The 23,621-nt window shown below is 39.7% G+C and overlaps 1 protein-coding gene across 1 annotated transcript in view; it reads right to left on the bottom strand.

The window, feature by feature from the left end:
- Positions 1–5,183: 5,183 nt before the first annotated feature.
- rspo1 (R-spondin 1) overlaps positions 5,184–23,621 on the bottom strand; it is a 204,727-nt gene continuing 186,289 nt past the window's right edge. Inside the window, exon 6 of the mRNA XM_060847341.1 lies at positions 5,184–5,856. Within this exon, the coding sequence (XP_060703324.1) occupies positions 5,681–5,856 (176 nt within the window). The 3' untranslated portion in view covers positions 5,184–5,680. The remainder of the gene's footprint in view (positions 5,857–23,621) is intronic.

Here is a 23,621-nt window from a genome sequence, read left to right as displayed (position 1 = left end):
AACCACTGTCTTCAGATGTCAACACAAACGTATATTGAACTGCCTTGTTGATTAACAATGAAGCAACTTTATGTAAATAGACTTTTATTTCCTAACCTGTTGTCATGAGCAAAAGGTGTTTATTGGTCTCTCATTTTTATTATAACTTGTTATGTCAGCATTTCCCCTTTAGTTTTGCTTCATTACCCACAAGAATATGATAGTTACCCTAGGCTTTTAAAAAGCAATTCTGTATCGTGAAAAAAGTCTCATGTCCAATAGCTGATTGCGGGAAATATAACAGGCCATAGAGGAACTAAAATTGTTTAAAAACGATAGACCTTGGAGTTAGAACTCAGAGCCTAGTATGCACAGATGTCACTTGATTTCAACAGAATTTAATTATTAGATTTCCTGTCATTACAATTAAGGTATTTCTTGTGAAATTATAGAAAAATAAAGTTATTAAAATGTATTGACAGAAAATGATCACTTGCCTGGTGCCAACAAGTCTCAAAAATTGGTTCTACAACAGATCATCAGAAATTCTTGTAGCCGTAATTAATCAAACTTTCTGGATTCTTGTGTACATAGATATTCTGACAAAATGTGCCAGAGTTTGTGATGCAGAAGCAAATGATTAAACCTGTGTCAGGAATTCCGAAACACAAGAAGAAGATGCTGGGTACACTCAGCATCTGTGGAGAGGGAAACAGTGTCAGGCACAGAAATTTGTCGGGTCCATCTGGAAGGAACGGGGGGGATCTTAATTGGGCGGGAAGCTAAAATGCACACTCCCAACGTCGGGTTAAAGATTGTATTAACTTGTTGGAATCTTTTGTACAGGTGCTTCGAAATTGCAATAGTCAAAAAATTACTTTGCAATCACTAGATTGCCGTAAATATGTATTAACACTCCAGCTCACTGGAATTATGTTCATGGGTGCAATATTCTCAGGCAAAAAGGAGGAAAAGTGTTTGTTCACAGAGCTGTCGATACAATTGTGGTATTACACTTCTTGGGATGAACTTCTTCCTGGGAGCTCTGGTGCGTATACACTTCTGCAGCAACATGATCCTTCATAAGTAAGGTTTGCTTTTGCTTAAACTTTTACAATGAAGGGTTACAAACTGCCCTGTTCATTCAGCTCTTGAAACATGTTACTCCTAACTGGCCCTGCAAGGTGTTATTGTGTATAACAGTATAAAACAGTGTAAAAGTGGGATGCAGACTTAGTATCGCAGCTTGTCTAACCAGCACGACCATACTAGGTGATGCCAGCAAACTTGAATGGGCAGGAATGCAGATACACTTAAAAAGAATGTATTGGATAAAAGGGCTCAAAACAAAATGGGCATAATATAAAAAGAGCTCATCAGAAACTTTTCAGAAACAAGTGGAAAGGAGTTGCAGGTCATTAAAATTAAAGGGCCTGGTTGGCAGCACTACCAGGAAGATTCTGAGGAATGAAAATGGAAAACTGGCAGACAAAAGGGAGGGTCAGAATGATAGGGGCAAAGGGAAAACAAGGTGGTGAGATGCTACATTTTGAGAGCAGAGAACACAATTGAGTCATAAGATGTACTGGTGAGGGTGAAGGAGGAGGTGGGGCAGCGCAAGGCTGTGGGTGAACATGGAGAGCTTGGCGGGTGTGGGCTTAGGGAGAATATCCAGAAATTTAACGGAAATGTGAATGGGGCCACAGTGAAAGAGGGTGATTGAATATACCAAAGGAAAGGAGAAAACTGTCTATAGTAATAGGGAGTTGAGTGTAGGTTAGAGAGTGAGGGAAAGGAATAAAAGTCCTGCACACCATTCTTCTCTTCATTCAGGTCAATGCAGAGTTCTTCACTGAAATTATGCAGTAGAATTGGGATGGGTCTTGGGCATATTGGCATGGGTTCCTGAATGATTCGACTGTTTATGCCAAAATGACGCACTCAAAGAAGTGTAAAGGTTAACAAATGCTTGTCACTCATATCACCAACAAATTGAGGGACAACACCACAGCATTAGTGACAGGAGGTGGTGGGGATTGGTCTATGTGAAACTTTGCAGAAGCTTTCACTGGCCCAAGCAGCTGCATATTATGGACATGGCGATGAAACCAGTATACAGGTGTTTTTTGGTTTTGGTTCCATGGTTGCAGGGAATAATGAAGGTCACCACAGGTCAGGCTATACTATGTGCCACAAGCATGGAGTACATTATAAAGCTCCAAATCACAAATTCCTCGCACATAACTGAATGCAGAGGAGGATAAGCAATCATGGGCCATGCAGAGTGCATCTCACCATATTGAGGGGGCTGCAGAATAGCCAAAAGATTAGGGCAAAAGGAACCAAATATCTCGTCCTTACTTCAATGCAAAATGTTTGGGCCAGCTCATCCAGTAGTTGTAATGGGTTTTGCTGCATCTATGATAAAGGATGAGGAAAAGCAATGAAATGCCCAGCAGCATGGAGTCAGGATTCAGAAGGCTCCAGCTGTGCTGATTCAGGCAAGGGCTGAAGAGGTGACCTGGACTCTTTAACACAGTTCAGCGGTGTCCCTGGAGAAGGTGTACAAAGGCACTGCAATTAACGGAGTGGGAGCCAATGCCACAGGAATCAGCACATGAATAGGGAAGCTGTCACCTGCACCTTTCACCTCCTGCAGGCTGAGGAGGAAGTACTGTACCAGTAATCCTGAAGGGTTGAACATCCTCACCACTGACACCTTTCACCCTCAGCTGGGGACTCACATGGCATCTCCAGACCACAAGTGCATTCATAACTTCATGGATGCTTTTCTCCGAAATGCACACCCTTTTGTGCAATTCACTATGAACCCAAAGTGGCGTTCAAGCTGTTTATCCTGCCTCAATTATTGGGTTCTCCAACTGGCAAAACGCATACGTATGGCCCTCAGAGATACCTAAATGAGAAAAGATTTCACTCTCTCATGTCCATCTCACCTGTGACCAAAATCCCTGTAGGAGTGCACCCAAAATTCCGGGAATTATCATCCTGTACTATTCTTGCTGTTTCTAATGCCCTTTCCCCCTGTATCAACTGCAGGACTGGCTCATGGGTGACAAAGGGTGTTCCAAGATTACATGGCTTATGTCCCAGTGTGTAACTCCTAGACTGATGCTAAACAGTGGTACAATGCTGCCTATTTATCCAGAGGAGCCATCAGGCTATTGGTCTACAAAGGATGTACTTCCATTGTTGGATCATCCCTTACTTGCTGGAGTGTATCTTCAGGATAGTGATTGTTTACTGTATCCTGCACAACCCAACCCAACTGAGCAGAGGTGAGAATAACGTGATCACATAAGACCTGTGCTAAGCAGAATAACCTCCAACTTGTAAACCCAACTTATGCTCAGAAAAAAAATCAAGTTTCCATTTAGCATTTCAAGTTGATTATCTCTCATCAGAATCAAAGATTATCATCCTAACATTGATACTGTTTTACTCCCACATTTAATGTTTGAACACATGATAGAGTCAATATGACTGGTCATGGGCAAGTGAACAAGTTGACCCTATTCAGAATGCCTTCTAATATTTCAGCGGCAACCTCATATGCTTCTTTGAGATTCAGAATTTAGTGAAATTTTATGGATCTCAAATTTCTCAAGTCTAAGCTAAAAATCTGAAATACATCGGGACGATGTGTTCCTGTTTGTAAGTAACACAATGGTGCTATTAGTAATTATTGGATAAAGATGTAATAACCTGATTAATCAAACTGAAATGTTTAAATCAGATTGCACCAATAATTAATATTCATTTATATGGATAAGAAGGTGACTGAGAACCACAGTGTGTCAAATTACTGTCCGAAAACAAGTGCGCATGAGTCAACTTGAACCTCACGTTGTTTACGAGTTGCATGAGCTTGGTGTGACCTGGGATGGTGATGTAGTGGCAATGCCACAGGGATAGTGATCCAATAGCTCCAGACTGATGTTCTGGGGGATGTAAGTTCAAATCTTGCTTTGGCAATCGTTAGAATTTAAACTCAATTAATACATTTGGATCTGAGAAACAGTCCCATGGAATTGCCATCAATTATCGTAAGAACACATCAGATTCATTAATGCACATCAGGCAAGTCTGCCTTCCTTTGCTGTTTGACCTACGTTACTCCAGACCCTCAGCAATGTGGTTAGCTCTTATCTGCTTCTGAAGTGACTTTGCAAGCCCTTCAGTTCAAGGGCACTTCGGAATGGAAAACAATTGTCAGGATGGTGCACATCCCATGAAACAGTAAAATATTTTACAACAGTGTCCCATTGTTTGAGTTCTTGACATAAAACCTGTCAGAGTTTAGCATCAATTAGCTCAAATTTTGTTACAAGCAGTTACTTTATTTTTATGGTGCAAAATGTGGAACAGTTTGGTTTCAATAGCGACAATTCTCACTTCAGTGTTCAGAGAAATTCGCAAGTAGTCTTAAAATGAGCCTTACTGTCACAGCTCAATAACAACAACACACATTCAAACAGCACCTTGAATGCATCCCAAGGCGCATTGCAGAAACACTATTAAGTAAAACTTAACAATTAGCCACAGAAGGTGATGATAGGACAGATGGAAAAAACTTGATCAAACAGATAGGTTTTGAAAAACACCTTCACAGGGAAAGAGAGAGAGAGAGAGAGATGGAGAGATTAAGGGAGGAAATTCAAAAGCTTACCATCTTGGCATCTTAGAGTTAAGAAAATCAGGGCTGCTCAAGAATTTGGAAAAGCAAAAATACTCTTGGAGTATTGTTGGGTGGAGGAGATCAATAGTGAAAAGGATGGAGGGCTACGAAAATAAAGTTGAGAATTTGAAAACAGAAACAAATATGGGAAAGTAAGAGCAGAGATGATGGATGTAAGGGACTGGCTACGTGTTAGGATACAGCAATAGAGTTTCAAAAGAACTATGTTTACAGAGGCAGGAGACTGGCCAGAATTGGAATAATCAATCGTCATATCTGGTTCTGATATTTTCTCTGGAGCTGTAGGCCAAGAAGCAGGGATTTGATACCTTTATACCAATTATTAAAATTTGCAGAGTTACAGCAGCTTTGAATTTCAACTTCATATAGAGAATATCATACCACAAATACATGCAGGTGTGGCATCAAAGAAAACAAGATCCATTTGTGATAGCCATTGCAATAATTAATCAGTTTCAAATTGTTATATGTTTTTATTGCCTTATTTTCATTTGAAATATATTTTAAAGCAGTTTAATGATGCATAATTCTAACATTCTGTCAGGAAATTAAGTTTACATCTTTCATTCAATGCAGGAACCAACTGCCTCAAAATTAGTGCAGAAATATGTGCACATTTCCAGAAGCCTTTTTATCAACGTATTTCTTCCCAGCCCCAGAACCAGTCAGTCATCTCCATTCATGTTGCAGTTGACCTGCTCTACAATATCCAGTCATCGTTTTGATGAAAGTTCCTAACACTGTCTTTTGAAAGATCCACTGAACTATTTAATTCCCATTCCATTCCATTTTCAAATATACACTGAGGCCAGGTGCAATGGATCTCCGTTACTTAAGTTCTCAAAACAATAACTTCACTTCTTATTTTAAACAGTTATGGAAACAAGAGCCTTGTATTTATTCCTCTCTGTAGCAGTGCTTCAGTTCAGAAAAGCCGACTTTTATATATCAGCATTGAGTGGTTGCGTTGAAATAAGGCTACTATTGAATGGTGCTGGGGGTTGTTGCAGGAAGGGTCTTGCCCTGTTGTCCTTTCTTTTTCTTAGTCCCAGGCTTGTTTTCCTTCTTGCTTTGCCTGTTACCACTTTCTTTGTTCCGTTGTTTGGCCTTCTTTGAGTGTTTCGGTTTCTCTTTTCTTCCTTTGCCGTTACCTTGCCCTATGACAGAAACAAGGAATTAGCACAGCAAGATAATACCATTGTGCACCTGAAAATTGAGTAACAGCCATTACTTTGTCTATTGGATCAGTGCTGAGGAAGTAGATAAACAATGCAAACTTACACGACACATAAATTACAAACAGACACATCAATAAAATTGTTGTCAAACCAAAACACTATTTTTATTGCTGGTTTGATATAATGAGTTACACTCTTCTCACAAATAATCACTAAAAAAAAGGATGCTCATTCTTTTCCCACACTATATTCCAATGTACTTATTATACAGAAACAAGCCATCCAGCCCAGTGGGTCCATTCTTATGTTCTATACAAGTCTCCTCTCACCCCTTTTCATCTAACCCCATCAACATATCCATCTATATTTCTCCCCATCATGTGTTTCTCTGGTTCCTCCTCAAATCCTATGTTTGTCACCCCAGCAACTCCATGGAGTAGCATGTTCCATGCTTTTACCATTGATTTAATCAGGAAACTTCAAGTGAATAACTGACTAGATTTATCACTGATCATTTGAAATTTATAACTCCTAGCTCTGGGGGACACTTGATAATGGAAACATCTGCCTTACATCTGTTTGTATTATGCAGCTCATTTTTCTCTATAACGTTCAATGGATATTATTCTTCGGATGTAAGTCCAAGATATTTTCATGGCGTTACGCATTGCATGCAATTGGAGCATACAAGGGTGTGAAGAGCCAGATGCTTTATTTTTCAGCGTAGAAAGAACCATGGAATAACTATTCAGTGGAACCAGTGTTGAGGGAAGACACACTGGTGCACTAATCTAAACATTAGTAGAACCCTTTGTGCCTGGAAGTGGTGGACCCAGAGACAGGAAACAAATGTGGTTAAGTAAGATGGTGGCAGACCAGAACCCCAAAACACTCTGGTCATTGCCTGAATTTAGTTCTGGGAGGGAAGGTCAACGATCCAGCTTCCCACTTTGCCACCATCTGAGATGCTCAAGTCGATGATGAATGGCTGCTAAGGGTCTCATCCTATCATTCACTTGGTCTGTAATTATTTCAGCTCCTGAGAAATCAGCGAAGACAGTGCAGAGAAAATGTAGGGGCTTTGGGCAGCATCACTCAGCAACCCCTGCTCCATTTCTCCCCATGACACTCATATGGAGAGACTCCCCAAATCGACATTACCTTTCCCATAGGCAATCCTTTACCCTGGGAGTCTGGGGGGTATTGCACCAGCTGCAGGTATCCACTCCACACTCTCTGGGTCAAACAATTAGTTACTCGGTGCTGCCAATTTCTAGAGTTGATAATGTGTTGCTGGAAAAGCGCAGCAGGTCAGGCAGCATCCAAGGAACAGGAAATTCGACGTTTCGGGCATAAGCCCTTCATCAGGCTTATGCCCGAAACGTCGAATTTCCTGTTCCTTGGACGCTGCCTGACCTGCTGCGCTTTTCCAGCAACACATTTTCAGCTCTGATCGCCAGCATCTGCAGACCTCACTTTCTCCTCAATTTCTAGAGTTGCCAACCTGATTGACTTTTTAAATGATCAAATGGTTGCCTGACAAATTTCCACGACTTCCTAAAGATGTGCAGCCAAAATGGGGTCTTCTTGCTTTTTTCCAGATAAAATGGGTGTTTTCCTGCTTTTAACAAGCACAGAACATCAGGTACTTAGAGTATCAAATAAAATGTATTGGTCTTTGACTTCAGACATTTTGCTGCTGAAATTATGGTTTAATTACTGAGTCCCAGGACTTTAAATTACTGAACTTTTCTTGTTCTCCAAGAATATTTCACTGGATTACTTTAACTGAGCTTATTTTTCAGATTAAATATGTTCTGAGGCCTTTCTGATTCTATAGACAATGTCTAAATTTATTTTCTATCTCTGCTACAGTTCCTTGCAACTGTGCCACATGGATTTTAACATCAAAGGTGGTCATGCTGATTGTCAAAGGTCAGAACTATTTTACTGTCTCTTGTCTTCAACCTCTAGTCTCTGTGCCACTTTGCACAATGTATGACCTTGTCCTTAGGAATCTCAAGCATTACTTCATGCAGTTGCTCCCTGCAAATTTTCCTTCACTAAGATTTCCATATTTTCTAAGTGCAGATTGTTGTTCTGACTTGTGCTAGCTCACACTCCTGTCTTTCTAGCTCTGTAAGAAGTCTTGCCTGTGTACTGGCCAACTTGCCATTTTGCTGCTTCCACAGATGTGGTTGACTCTTTGCCACTGGTTATCCTGTTTCAGCTGCAGGCGGACTGTGCCTTCTCAAAGCAGTAATGTTCCTAAAGAGGTAAACTTACTCTCTTGAAATTTGTTTTTCTTTCCTTCTGGATCTATTGGATACTTTCTCCTCATGATGCAGGTAAAACCTGTGACACAGCAACCATGTCATATTTGCCCAGATGAGACTCCTGGAATGCTGTAATGCTTGCCAGCATGGGGTACTGGGTAAGGATTACTTGAGGTAGTTAACTGCTACAAAATCCCCCCACCCCGTCTTTGTTTTGCCTTGGGCCTTGTTATGAGATGTGCCTTTAGGAAGGATTTGTTTCTGCCATGTTTCTTTTGAAAGCATGTATGGTAAACTTGGAGCCGAGCTATCTGGTCTGAACCCAGCAATGTAGCAACTTTGTTTTTTAAAACAGAGAAAAGAAGCATGAAGTGGATAGAGTCAAGAACACAGAGACCCTGCATTTGCAGGTTTTGCTTTTCAGTTGGTGAACTAGGATTTCAGGGATAAAGGTAAAACGTAGGAGCAGTGAGGATCTGTTTAAATATGTCCAACCATTGCCTAAATTCAGCAAGGAGAATGTAGAAGCCTTTTTAATTTCATTTGAGAAAGTGGCTAAACAAATGAAATGGCTAGGGACCATGTGGGTATTATTGATCCAATCAAAGTTATTGATCCAATCAAGGTAGAACTGGTGAGATATTTGCATGACTATCAGAGGGGAGAAAGTGAGGACTGCAGATGCTGGAGATCAGAGCTGAAAATGTGTTGCTGGAAAAGCGCAGCAGGTCAGGCAGCATCCAAAGAGCAGGGGAATCGACGTTTCGGGCATAAGCCCTTTATCAGAGGACCTATCTGGGGAGTATATTGAGATGGGAAAAGCCATCTTAAATGGAAAAAGCTGAGTTAGTGCTAGAAGCCTACTAAAAATGTTTTAGGAATCTAAGGAGGGAACCTGATCAAATATACATGGAGTTTGCAAAGATTTTGAATAGGTAGATAAAGGTTTTGAAAATATATCAAACATATGATGCTCTTAGGGAGACTATTGTTATGGAAGAGTTCAAACATTCACTTCCTGAAGTAGTGAGAACTCACCCGGAAGAGCAGAGAGTTAAAACAGCAAGATTAGTAGCAAATAGTTATGAGTTGGTTCATAAATCGAAGTTTGGCTTCTGACATCAATTTTAATCTGTGAGGGATAGAAATTGAGGAAAAGAGAAACCTTAGGTAGGAAAGGAAAATGAGATCTAATTGAAGATAGTGAAGATAGCTTAGCACAAGGTAAAAAGGAAACCCATGAGGGAGGAAGAGAAGTTAAAAAAAAATTCAGGTGTTTTAACTGTAATAAAGTAGGTACATGAACTTGTAATGTTGGTGGTTTCAGAAAAGCATGAGAGGACAAATGTGGCAAAGCATGATAAGCTAGTAGGATTTATTAAAGTTGCAAAGGTGATCTCAGTGGAAGCTAAAGAGCTGCAAAAGAATGTACAGCCTGGTCAGGGGTTGCTTCATAAGAGACTAGCAGATCTCTTTAAAGTATTTAATAGTGTGGGTGAGGTTTACTCATGTGTACCCGGAAAGGTACAGAAATTAAAATTTTAAGAAATACAGGAGCAAGTCAATCTTTGAAGGGGAGAGATGAGAAGGTATGCACTTTGATAGGAGTATTGCCAGAAAAGGTGGTAATATATGGACCTCATGGTGAGAAGAGCAGTGTTCCAACATAATAAGGTGAGTGTTGGTGTTTCTTTTTGGGTTTCGTGTTTGGTAGCTGAGATCTATGAGATGATAAGCCTGGATTAGAGGGGCGATAGAAGAAATAATGACTGTGGGCTAGATGACTAATTCAAACTGAGCTGCTGTTTACTGCTACAATGACACAATTGATCAAGCCACTCACAAAACCATAAGTACAAATGGAACAGCCCGTCCTTTGATTTGTCACTGTATAGCCTTCCAGCTGCAATATTAAGTTCAACAATTTCACATCACAACTCCAATTGCTCCCATTTTCTGAGACAGTAGATGTGGTAATGATTCTGCTGTTGTCATTTACAAACTCTACAAACTCAAGTTTTTTCATATATTTCCAATTACTACCCCATTTTTGCCTTGCACCATTAATCCTTGTGTCATTTAAAAACTCCTGCTGTCTACATTAGCACTGAACATCACCCTTTCCTTTGTCTCTGGACTTTATTAAAGCCTGTGACATCTCTATCATTTTTCAGCTCTAGTGAAACATAAAACCACAGTAAATAGGGACAGGAGTAGGCCAGGAGAAAGTGAGTACTGAAGATGCTGGAGATCAGAGTCGAGAGTGTTGTGCTGGAAAAGCACAGCTGGTCAGGCAGCATTCGAGGAGCAGGAGAATCAACATTTCGTGTATAAGCCCTTCGTCAGGATGCTGCCTGACCAGTAGTGCTTTCCAGCACCACACTCTCGACACAGGAGTAGGCCATTCAGCCCTTCAAGTCTACTCTGCCATTCAATACAACCTTGACTGATCCTCTACCTCAAGGCCATGTTCTTGCTTTCTCCTCATACTTATGGAATGTGTTAAATAGCTGAAAATTTATCAATCTTTTCCATGAATATACTCAGTGACCCAGCTGAGACAGCCTTCTGTGACTCTGAATTCTACAAGTTGACCATTTGGATGAAGAAATGTTTCCTCATTTTAGTTCTAAATGGCCAACTCCACATCCTATGACTGTGAATCCTGGTTCTAGACTTCCCAACCAGGGGAAACATCCTCCCTGCATCTAGTATGTTTAGCCCTGTTCAATTTTTATCTGTGTTTCGGTCACATCCCCTCCATTTTTCTAAAATGTAGTGAATACAGGCCTAGCCATATGAATGTCTCCTCAGAGGACAGCAGGTCAGGCAGCATCCAAGGAGCAGGAAAATCAACGTTTCAGGCCGGAGCCCTTCAGATCTCCAGCATCTGTAGACCTCACTCTCTCCTCATAGGACAGTCCGGCCATCTCCAGAAAGAAAGATCATCAGCTTTAAATGTTTAGTTTTGTTTTGCTCTCCACAAAATGTGGTGTGATTTGTTGAATATTTCCAGTATTTCCTGTTTAAACTTTGGGTTTCTAGCATCAATGGTATTTTGTGTTTGTGTTAAAGTTAGAGTGGTTTTTAAGTGACATTTGATGAACTGCAATTAGAGTATTCAGAAACTGCATAGGGACTATATTGCCATTGATGTTTATACTTTACTGAGTTCAATGAGCACCATTGTCGGTGAAGTGATACTCATTCATCATTGGATGACAGGTTTTGTTTGAGCCTTGTGTTAAGTATTGCTACACTATATGTGCGCAAATACTTCCTGACTTTGTGTTTGTACAAAGGATATGAGCCATGGATGGGTCATCAATTATGGCAGCATATTTTTCAAACATGAATTTGAAAATTGCTTTATCGCCAACACAAAGTTAATGAAATAACCCAATCAGAGCGTCTGAGGGTGTTTTTAACCTCCATTCAATAAACTCTAATGGAATTGTAGGATGTGATTCTGTAACAGGAACATCACAATAGCAGGTAAATGTATCATCTACAGAAATTCACCAAGGCTCCTTGGACAGCACCTCCAAAGCTATAACCACTACTATTTAGAAAGACAAAGGCAGCAGGAGAACACCACCACTATTAGACTCTTATTTCCAGTTTTTTTTATTGGATTCAAATTTCACAAAGCCACTCACCGCTCACTATATCCTGACTTGGGAAAAGATTGCTGGACCAACACTCTCCCTCAGTCAAAATTCTGGAACTCCCACTCTAACAGCATTACACAAAATGGAGTGCAGTGGTTCAAGAGAGCAACACAACCTCACCCTCTCCAGGGTAACTAGGATGGAAAATAAATGCTGGCCCAGGCATCAGATCTGCTGAATGAATACCAAAACAAAACCAAAAGGACAAAAGATCTGTAGATGCGAACAAATTACATTTTGAACTCCAAAACATTAACATGTACTTCCCATATCCATGGTTTTGATATTTCAGTTTTCTTTTTCTCCTGCTGATAGGAACCCTCTGGCACCTACCAAATAAGTATATTGGAAAGAAAGTGATAAAACCCACTCAGCTTCCAAATGTATGATTGATGTCAGGTGTTTTTAGAGACATACATACATTGGAAGTATTCAGAGAATATTCATTACACTCTTTCTTGGGGCGAAACAGTTGTCTTATGTGGAAAGGTTGAGCAGGTTGGGCCAAGATAGATTTGGAGTTTAGAAGATTGATAATTCTGAGGGACAAGGTGAGTGGCAGGGTGAAGGATAGGAGGCTGTTTCACTTCTGGGGGTTATATGGAACTATAGCATGCAGCTACAGAATATGAGATCTGCAATTTATGATGGAGATGTGGAAAAATGATTTTTTCATAAAGTTATTAAACGTTGGAGGCTTTTTTTTGCTCATTAATTCATCGGATGTGGGCATCATTGGCAGCGCCATCATTTACTGACCGTCTCTAGTTACCCAGAGGGCAGTCAAGAGTCAAGCACATTGACTGGAGTTACATGTAGGTCAGACCAGATAAGGACAGCAGTTTCTTTCCCTAAAGGACTTGAGTGAACCAGATTTATTTCTGCAACAATCAGCGACAATTTGATAGTAACTATTAGACGCTTATTTCCAGTTTTTTTTATTGGATTCAAATTTCACAACAGCCACAGTGGTATTCAGATTCAGGTCCCCAAAACATTTCCTGGGTCTCTGGATTAATAAGCTAACTGTAAACCACTGTATCCCCAGAGAGCTGTCTGGGACATTGAATATATCGAAGGCTGAGCTTGAAACTTCTGATTTATGAAGAACTCGGGCATTTTGGGAAAACCAAGTGAGGCTAAGAAGAAAATCAGAGAAGCCATGATTTTATTGAATAATGGAGGAGGGTTAAGGGACTGAATACTCGATTCCTGCTCTTGCTTGTTATGATCTTACTGTTTAAAATGTGAAAAGGCGTATTTGGAAACTATGTACCATGAGGTCAAGAGCCAGTTATGTGAGAGCCAACGATCATAACATATATCACTGAATAATTTAACATAATAAAACACCCCAAGATGCTGCGCAAAGGTATTATGAAACAGAAGTAGATACTGACCCATATATGATGATATTACGCATGGCAGTCAACCATTTGACATAAGGATTGTTTTTCAGGAATACCAAGGTAGAAGAAAGTAAGGTACAAATACCAGGAAGCGTAAGGATTGAATTCCAGAGCTTGTGGCCAAGTCAGCTGAAAGGTCAGCTACCAATCGCAGAGTGTTTAAAATTAGGGATGCCCAATAATTAAATAAATAAAGTATTTTAGAAGGTCATGGGTCAGGAGGAGATGGTGGAGATAGAGAGGGGCAAGGCCACAGAGGGATTTGAAAAGCATTTTAAGCAAGAATTTTAAATTGAAGTTATGCTTAATGGGGAGCCAATGTTGATCAGGACTTCAGAACAAATAGGTAAATGTGGCTTAACATAAGCAAGATCACATATAGAAATTAAATGGCCTCAAGTTAACAGAGGCAGGATATGGGACAACAATCCAAAATGAGTTGAAATAGTCAAGTCCAGAGGAAACAAAGGTATAATTGAAGAATTGAGCAAGAGATAAGTTGAGACAGTGGTTACATTTAGCAACGCTAAACAGCTGAAAATAAACAAACTTAGTGATGGTACAGATATGTGCTTGGAAGAGATGAAACAGTGACCCAGGTTATGGACAGTTTAGTTTAGTCCTAGACTTGTTGTCAGGCAGAGGAATGTGAATGGAAACAAGTAAATTGAGTTCTATTCATGGACCAGACAATGGCTTCAATCGTCCCACCAGTGATTTGGAGGCAATTTCTGCTCATCTGCAGTCAGACATCTGAGAAGCAGTCTGATAATGTAGCGACATCAGAAGAGCAGGCAGTGTTGCGATGAGACTGTGTTGAGTGCGACCAGCATATTTGTGAAAACTAATGCTGTGCTTTCAGGTATTTCCACATGACAGCCACATGTACTTGGAGAAATAAATGGTGAGCAAAGGAGACCTCAGGCCACACCAGATGGTAGGCTTATGCGGAAAGTCAGGAGGCATGGGATAGTGGGAAATTTGGCCAGTTGGACAGAGAACTGGCTAATCGGTCGAAGTCAGAGAGTGGTCGTAGATGGTAAATATTCAGCCTGGAGCCCAGTAACAAGTGGAGTTCTGCAGGGATCAGTTCTGGGTCCTCTGCTGTTTGTAATTTTTATTAATGACTTGGAAGAGGGAGTTGAAGGGTGGGTCAGTAAATTTGCAGATGATACGAAGATTGGTGGAGTTGTGGATAATGAGGAGGGCTGTTGTCAGCTGGAAAAGGACTTAGATATGATGCAGAGCTGGGCTGAGGAGGGGCAGATGGAGTTCAACCCTGTCAAGTGTGAGGTTGGCCATTTTGGAAGGACAAATAAGAATGCGGAATACAGGGTTCTTAGTAAGGTGGAGGAGCAGAGGGATCTTGGGGTCTATGTTCATAGATCTTTAAAAGTTGCCACTCAGGTGGATAGAGCTTGTAAGAAGGCCTATGGTGTATTAGCGTTCATTAGCAGAGGGATTGAATTCAAGAGTCATGAGGTGATGTTGCAGCTGTACAGGACCTTGGTAAGGCCACATTTGGAGTACTGTGTGCAGTTCTGGTTGCCTCACTTTAGGAAAGATGTGGAAGCTTTGGAGAGGGTGCAGAGGAGATTTACCAGGATGTTGCATGGAATGGAGAATAGGTCGGACGAGGATAGGTTGAGAGTGCTAGGCCTTTTCTCATTGGAACGGCGAAGAATGAGGGGTGACTTGATAGAGGTTTATAAGATGATCAGGGGAATAGATAGAGTAGACAGACAGAAACTTTTTTCCCTGGGTACAACAGAGTATTACAAGGGGACATAAATTTAAGGTGAAGGGTGGAAGGTATAGGGGGGATGTCAGGGGTAAGTTCTTTACCCAGAGAGTGGTGGGGGCATGGAATGCACTGCCTGTGGGAGTGGCAGAGTCAGAATCATTGGTGACCTTTAAGCGGCAATTGGATAGGTACATGGATAGGTGCTTAAGCTAGGACAAATGTTCGGCACAACATTGTGGGCCGAAGGGCCTGTTCTGTGCTGTATTGTTCTATGTTCTATGTTCAGTGTGTCAGTGAAGTGTAGCAGGCCAGTTACAAGGATTATATTAGCAGATACTCTTGGACAAGTAATCATTCCCTGTTAAATTACCAGTACATATTCTTTATAAATAAATTATATACACCTTTGATATTAAAATTGTAATCTTATTTAAGGTTTCAGATAAATGATATCAATTGCTTGTACTGCCCTTTGAATCTTCAGCAAAATTAATGTGTTGTGTTAATCCTGATTATTTGTTATTCAAGTGTGACCAATTCATTAAGCACCTTTATTGCGAAAAACAAATGACCATTCATTTTGAAATAGAGCTTTTACTAAAGAGCCATTATCTGTGCTGGTTTAAAATATATTGAGCAACTACAACTTATCACAGCCAAACTAAACTAATTATAGCCATTTGTTTTGGATGCTTTTGATCTCAGCCAATTGCCTCTTTGCATATTTTCCAAGAAATCAGTTCAGTTCAGTACCACATCTGAAGCTGCCAGAAAGAAATGGATCAGCAGTTCTAATTCTTGTCATTGTAATTAATTGAAGCATGATAGATGACCCAAACCTTGTGAGGTCACTTAAGGCTAATTAATTACATGCAAATAGCTCCAGTATCCTGTTTAGTGGCCTTAGTTCTTTTTTTCAATCTATCGAGTGCAAACCATGGACATAGGAACTTGTGCAGGTTATTCATTCTGTTTATTAACTATACTTAACACTTTACTCATAACAGAGGTATCACTTTGTGTTACTCTGTACAACACAAAGTCTTAATTTAAATGATGTTGCCATCTCGCTGTTAAAAACAGGTATGGGCACACTTTTATGAATGTGAACTGGGAGTATGCCATTGGTAATTCGACAAATATCAACACACAGGTAAGGAATAATAGAACTACATAGAATAGTATGGGATCGTTTTTTTTTTAAACCAGATTCTTGAAAGACCTAGCCAGTTTTTAATAAATGCTAACCGAACTGATCAAACAGAATCTATGAGATAAAGAGTTACTTTGTGGAGAGAGTTTATTGACTATTCTAGACCAGCAGCTCTCTTCAGTTTCAGTTGCTCCTCCTTTCATAATTGTTTTGAATCAACCTGTTCAAATATATCGAAACACATCTTCGACTCAGTCGCGGCTTGAAGTCTGACCTTCTATCCTAAACGTAGGGACATTGCCACTGTGTCATAATATCATCGTTTTACCTTTATGTACCCAGACATCAATTAGTCCATTAATAGTCGTCATCTGTTTCCCTTTTAACCTTAACTACTTGCTACATTAATACGACTGAAGTCCACATCTCAGGCCTTTCTCAACAGCCCTTCAAAACTGCTTCGATACTGACTTTAAATCATTACTTCCACTATTGCCTAAAAGGCAAGATATCAATATAAATATTGATGAAGATCTCATCAAAGGAATACAGAGCAGATTTTAGCTTCCAGAAACTTTACTGAATGTTTGCAAAAAGCAATGTGAAATGTAGGGCTTTTGTGGTACAGTGATAGTGTCCCTTCCTCTGAAGCAGGAGGTCCTGGTTCAATCCCCATCTGCTCCAGAGATGTGTGATAACATCCCTGAACAGATTGATTAGGAAAATATCTAAAAGAATCAACATTACAGCTGAGAAACAACAACTGCTGTGACTCTCAGGATAGAGATTAGCTGTCATTCACATTCAGTAAAATCGATTTAAGAATGTTTCCCTGTGTCCTATAAGGAATGGCAAGGTAGATCTTTCCCATGAGAAGTTGACCTTAAGTCTGAGCAACAACTGAGTGAGGTAAAATAGTTTGAAAAAATGATTTGTTTTCAAAGCATTTAATTTAAATTGTAGGAATGTTTTTTTTTCTGATTTTCCAGTCCTTTCTTTCCCTAGTATTTCAAGCCATGAATTATCTCTGACCAAAAGGAACAAGTGGCTAATGTCTCTACAATTGGAAACATTTGCAGAATTTGGGGAAACAGTGGACTGAGAAAGCTCTTTCAAACAGCAATGACAGAATAAACTAAATGGTCTACTTCAATGCTGTAAGACAACTTGATCATTCTGTGATCCTTTTTACAGTAATCATCAAAAATCACAGATGCATGGTCGTATCATTCTTGTAAGTAAAATAGATTACCGCTCCATATCTTAAATGAACATCTATTTGGTGTAGTCTGGTGTAGTGAATGCTAATTAATAGTTTAATCTATTTAATTTGTCTACTTTGTATATTCTCCCTTAATCAAACATTTATTACTCAGCACTTACATTGTCAAAGACGCATATTCAATTATACATTTGTAAAACACTGATAACTTTCCTTATTCAGGTTTGTAACAAAGTGCAGATTCCACAAGGATATCTACTTGTACAATGATGCAAAATGTACCCTAACTTGGATTTGTATACTGTTGTGAATATAGAGAGGTTGAAATACTTTATAGTGGGCAAATATATGCTGACCAAAAAAGACTGTAGAGAAATGCCTAAAAGCAAGCTAGAAAGAAATAAGTTTTGAAGGTTTTCTTAAAAGCAAGGAGAGAGGGTGGTAATCAGATTGAAGAAGGTTCTGGGAAATAGGTCTCAAAAAGCTGGAGGATCTGTAACTAATGGAGCTGGGAGTTCATAGAAGTCCAGAACCAGACAACAGCAAGGAACAACTGGGATGTTCTGCTTGTGGAGTTTGTAGCTATCCAACGAGGCAAGGTCATGGGGATTCTGTAAAGCAGATTGAAGGTTTTGAATTTATTAAACTGGAGGATAACTAACTTTAGGTGGTCATCAAAATGAGGATGAGAAATAAGGTGGTCATTATGATTTTAAAAATATTACAAGGAACAGGCTTAACAATTTATTTTTTGTTACATGATCATAATGGAATAATGTCTACGGAATTTGGGGCTCCAAAGGGTGGCAGGGATAAGCAAGGGAATTACAGGCCAGTCAGTGCCACAACAATGATAGAGAAACTATTGGAGAAAATTCTGAAAGAGAGAATAAACCTCCATTCAGAAAAGCAAAATTTGATCAGGGACAGTCAGCTTGACTTTGTCAAAGGATGGCCATCCTAACAGATTTCTTTGAAATTTTGAGGAGGTGACCAGGTGGGTCAATGAGGGAGTGCAGCTGATGTAGTTTATATGGATTGCAGCAAAGCTTTTGACAAGGTCTCAATGGGAGACTGATAAAGATGATAAAAGCACATGGGATCCCCGGTAACTCTCAAAGTTGGATCCAAAATTGGTTTGGCGGTAGGACACAGAGTGCTGTGACAGAAGATACAAGATTCTGAGAGGACACAGCATAATGAGATCATTTCTCCTCATGGGAGAGTCTAGGAACAGAGGACAGAATCTCAAAGTAAGGGGTCACAGAGTTAAGACAGATGTGAAGAGGACTTTCTTCTCCTCAGTGGGCAATGAATCTGTAGAATTCTTTACTATAGAGGATTATCAAGGTTGGGTCAGTAAGAATATTCAAGGCTGAGATAGACAGGATTTTAATCATTAAGAGAATCAAGGATTATGGGGAAGAGGCAGGAAAGAGAAACTGAGGATTATCATAACAGCCCCGATCTCCCTGAATGATACAGCTGACTTGATGGGCTGAATGGCCTATTTCTGCTTCTATGTTTTATAAATGCATTTGTGATATTGGTAATCACCCAGGAGAACAAAGGAAAATAGCAGAATACAATTACAACATTTAAACTGCATCTGGATGGGTGATGAATAGGAAGGGTTTAGAGGGATATAGGCCAAAAGCTGGCAAATGTGATTAGATTTATTTCAGATATCTGTTGACATGGTCGGGTTGGAATAGAGAGTCTGTTTCCATGCTGTGCAGCCCTATGGCTCTAATATTCAACATTGCATTGCATTGCCTATATTAACTTGTTTCTAAAGTTATATTCAGAGAGCAAGAGAATCCATTTTTGTGCCAAGAGTAGAATGCACCATTGTAATTAACAACAATTTGAAAAGAGATAATTTCAACATTAAGGAATAGCTCAGGTAGGTAGCTGAAGGAAGATGGAACAGGGGCACTGTGCTCAGGTGATGGAAAAACTATCACACAGTTTATTGACGTATTATGTCGATGGAAGAAAATGAACTGTTACAGGTCTTCTCAGAGTCATTAAATTGATCCACTGATGTTTGTGATATAAATCTGTTTTGGATTATAGTGTCCCATTTCATAAATCCAGAAAGAAAAATTGAGACTGGGTGCAGAAAGCCAGGAGTACATGTATTTCTCCATGTAGCATTTTTTCTATTGTAGATCAAAAGGATGATTTGCTATGCATAAAAGCATTTTTAATCAAATTTGACCACTGGGCAGTAAACTGTCAAATGTTGCTTTTTGGTATTTGCATAGTTTCCTTGAAGTCTTAACATGTCACTTACATATTAATTTGTTTCACCTAAAGATTCTTCCTTAGGGACTATCATGCATGAGAAAAGTTTGCATGGACTGTTGTTTCAAAGATTGTGGAAAACTCCTGACAGCTTAGTAACTGAAGGCTTCCCTCCAACTATCAGTTAAATGCAATTCTTCTCTTCAAGCATCAATAATATCTATTTGTTACTGTGAAAGTTATTCAGAGAAAAGGCTTTTAAAAAACTTTATCAAAGTAATGCTTATTGTGTGAGTGCAGAGAGACAAAAAGAGATTCCTATTTTATACAACAAATTGGATTTTAGTTTGAATATCTTGGGCGTGAAAATTGCCGAACAGTCAACTGGCCCCTCCAGCAGTGTTAGCTGAGAGGCTGAACTCACTTCAAAAGGTGGGAGGAGGATACTCAGACACTGAAATAAGGTATCAGAGGGCTGCCTTTGGGTAATAACCCCAGTACTAAATCCAGCACAAATCCAAGCTCTCAATACTGAGCCAGATGGGCACTCCAATACCCCCTCTTAATACCTGCAGATATGTTGTTTTTGAAAGATACACTTAGTGCAGTCTTCCATCTATAAAAGTCAACTGAATTTGATTGCAGCTGTACTAAGTTTTAAGAGTGCCACCTGAGCTGTCAAAACTGAGCAAGATTGGATCAGAAAGTTCTCGTGGACTTTGCACAGGGGCCTGATATCGGATCTGAAGAGATTCTGCAGCGATCAGCATAGTGTACATTCTATGTGATTATAGGTGGAGGTTTTGCGGCCCTGGTGCAGAGCAACATGAACTCAGGATGTGGAAGAAACAGCAGCTGAGGATTGAAGGTGGAAGTCCATGCACTAGTTTCATCTTTGGCTTTTTCCAGGTGAGTGAGAAAGAGGACAGAAAACTTTGAGAAGTTGTCAGCTTAATCCCAGAGATAGGCTTTCTAAATCACAGCTGCTGAGTGGGGTGTTGAAGCATGAGTTAGTCAGGAATAGTACAACAGCCAAATAAAAATAGAGCCAGTTCTTTCATAATTCATCAAGAAATATCCTCAACTGAAGTTTATCGAATCATACAATCTCTACAGTACGGGAGCAGGACATTCGGCCCATCAAGTCCACATTGACTCTCTGAAGAGCATCCCATCCAGACCTGCATCATCCCTGTAACCTTGAATTTCCAATGGCTAATCCACCCAGCCTACACATCCCTGGACACTATGGGCAATTTAGCATGGCCAATCCACTGAACCTGCATATCTTTGGACTGTGGGAGGAAACTGGAGCACCCAGAGGAAACCCCCATAGATGCGATGAATATGTGCAGACTCCACACAGTTGCCTGAGGTTGGAACCGACTGTGGATCCCTGCCGCTGTGAGACAGCAGCACTAACCACTGAACCACTATGCTGCACCTAAACCAGAGAATTATTGATAACTGTGACAGTCATCATCACTAGCTCTCAATTCCAAATTTATAGAAGAACTGAAATTTTACCAGTTGCTATGACAGGATTTGAACCCATTCCCCCAGAATATTGGTCTGAGTCTCTAGTTTGCTCAGCTAATTACATTACTGCTGAGCCACCATTTATGTGTTCTAACTAAAGTGAATAATGACAGTATTGCAAAGAAGGAAAAGTAACAACCATACAGTATACTTGCCAGGTTGTTACTACTTACAACTGTCAAGTAAAAAGATAGCATTGTAAAAGTGAAAATAAATCAAACAAATTAGAATAAAGTATCCACTGGATAAATCATTAATCTGCATTATTCAGTACTGACAGGTGAGCCCATTTTGATATCTGGTGCTTATTGTTTAACTCCCTCCATTGCTGTCAATCACTTTTTGCCAAACAATCCAATCATTAATTTGGCTATTTCAAAACTTTAACTGGGTTTTGACCCCGCATTCATTTTTTTTTATTGAGCATCATTTCAGCCATTTGTTTCGAAACATTGATGGATGCATAAGCTTTTGAATTCCTTCAAAGGTACTCAAGCATTCTGTGATGCAAAATTTGTTTATTTTTTTAGCTGTCTTGGGGAATAAGAGTTTTCTTTCTATTCATCCATGGGCCAGCACTTATTGTTGATTTTGAGTTGCCCTTGAGGAAGTATTGGTGAGCTACCTTCTTGAACTTCTACAGTCGGTTTGGTGTCGGTAGACCCACAATGCCATTAGAGAGGGAGTTTCAGGCTTTTGACCCAGTGACATTGAAGGAATGGCAATATCAAGAGGGCGAGTGACTCAGTGGGGAACTTTCAGGTTGATGGTTTTGACATACGCGAGAACCTGAAGGTTTGTTTTCAAGCATTTATCAAGTAATGTTTGTTTATACAACAGATGAATGAACTTGATGATGATTTCCAAATTTTATTATAGGGCTTGCAAGTTCAATTTTTCAAATGGACCCTGTGTGAGTGGGTTAGGGGATAGGGATAAGTGGGTGATTGGAAGTAAGAAATAAAGGGATTTATGATTGAAGGGAGTGAAGAAATAGATGGATTGGGGGAAATACAAGTGACAGGGTAGGGGAGGTGCAGTGGGGTAAGGCGTGAAAGGATATGTGGGGGTTTGGGGATAAGAGTGATGAAGATGGGAGGTCATAATGAGATGAAAAGGGAAGGTGTGAAAAATACAGTGCTGTTAATGGGATGAACTTGAGGGGGGTTTCACTCTGATAAGAAGGTTTGAGCTGGTGTTTCTAGAAACTGACCTTTAGCTTGGTTGTTTCAGCATTAAATCAGCTCTGTCTTTGCCTCGAATGGGAAAGTCTGATGAAGAAGTAAATTGCCCTGGTAGTCATTGCACTATGAATGTTCACAATTGATATGCTACAATACAAAATTAGAAATAGAAGGAAGAAGAACATGATATTTTGTCTGTGAAATATACCAGCCACCCCACTAAAGGTACAAAACCTAAATGTCAGGAACAATTGGCCCAATCTCTCATGATCAACGGGAAGAGGAACAAAATGAAGGCAAAAGTATGATTGTCTTCCTGGCCATATTCAGCTGCAACCCTTCACCTGTTATGTGATTGTAAGCAAAGGGAGCATTCAGCCATCATACTGCAATATCAATTTTGTCTGAATATCAATTTTCAAATAACAAGTTAAATTTAGAAACTATTAAATGTCACAGTCAAATTTTGCAATCCTAGAGTATAAGAACTTGTAAATGAATTGAGCACCTTGTGTGGCCACCTAACCCCACAATCCCTCAAGTAGCAAGGACAGACCCTGGCCATTCCCTTCCATTCACTCATGATAGAACACTGGAATATGTCTGGCAGTAAGTCTAACAAAAAGGAATGGTAATGATACTTGAATCATTAGATTAACTTAATGGACATGGGCTTAGCTCCATTCCATTTTTGTTTTCTTTCCTTTGCATTTTTTCAGTTTTACAATTTTTCTAATTTCATATGCAATTATGCCACTCACACCTCCTGTATTCATGTATTTGTTTCCTTACTCTTCAAATTATCATTCTCTCTTAGTCCTGCACCATTAACTCTCTTTTTATATTTTAATCCTGCCTGTCATTGCTTCTATCATAGATCTTACCTGTTGTTCTTCTTCCACTCTCACCTATCTCATTTGTTTAAAACTTAACCGTTAACATTTCCCAGTTCTGAACAAAATGTTATTGGCTGGAAACATTAACCCTGTTTCTCTCACCACAAAAGATTGCCAGACTTTCTGAACATTTGCAACACTTCGTTTTTTATTTCAGATTTCCAGCGCTTGTGGTATTTTTGTTTGGGTGTTAGCTCTGTCTGTTTTATATTGGAAAAAAGACTTTTTTTTTATTTTGGATTTAGACTTCTCACACATAGTAAACAAAATTTTCAAAAATAGCTCAAGATGTAAGAGCTTAATTGGAGGTCTGAGCATGAGTAGCTAGAGTGAGATATTAAAGTGAGTGCAATCATCATTCATGAAAAAAAACTCTGAATACATAAGTTTACCTGGAAAT

The sequence above is a fragment of the Hemiscyllium ocellatum genome, chromosome 30, assembly GCF_020745735.1.
Source record: "Hemiscyllium ocellatum isolate sHemOce1 chromosome 30, sHemOce1.pat.X.cur, whole genome shotgun sequence".
NCBI lineage: Eukaryota > Metazoa > Chordata > Chondrichthyes > Orectolobiformes > Hemiscylliidae > Hemiscyllium > Hemiscyllium ocellatum.
The sequence above is the reverse complement of the archived record's forward strand: the minus strand, read 5'-3'. Positions and strand labels throughout refer to the sequence as shown.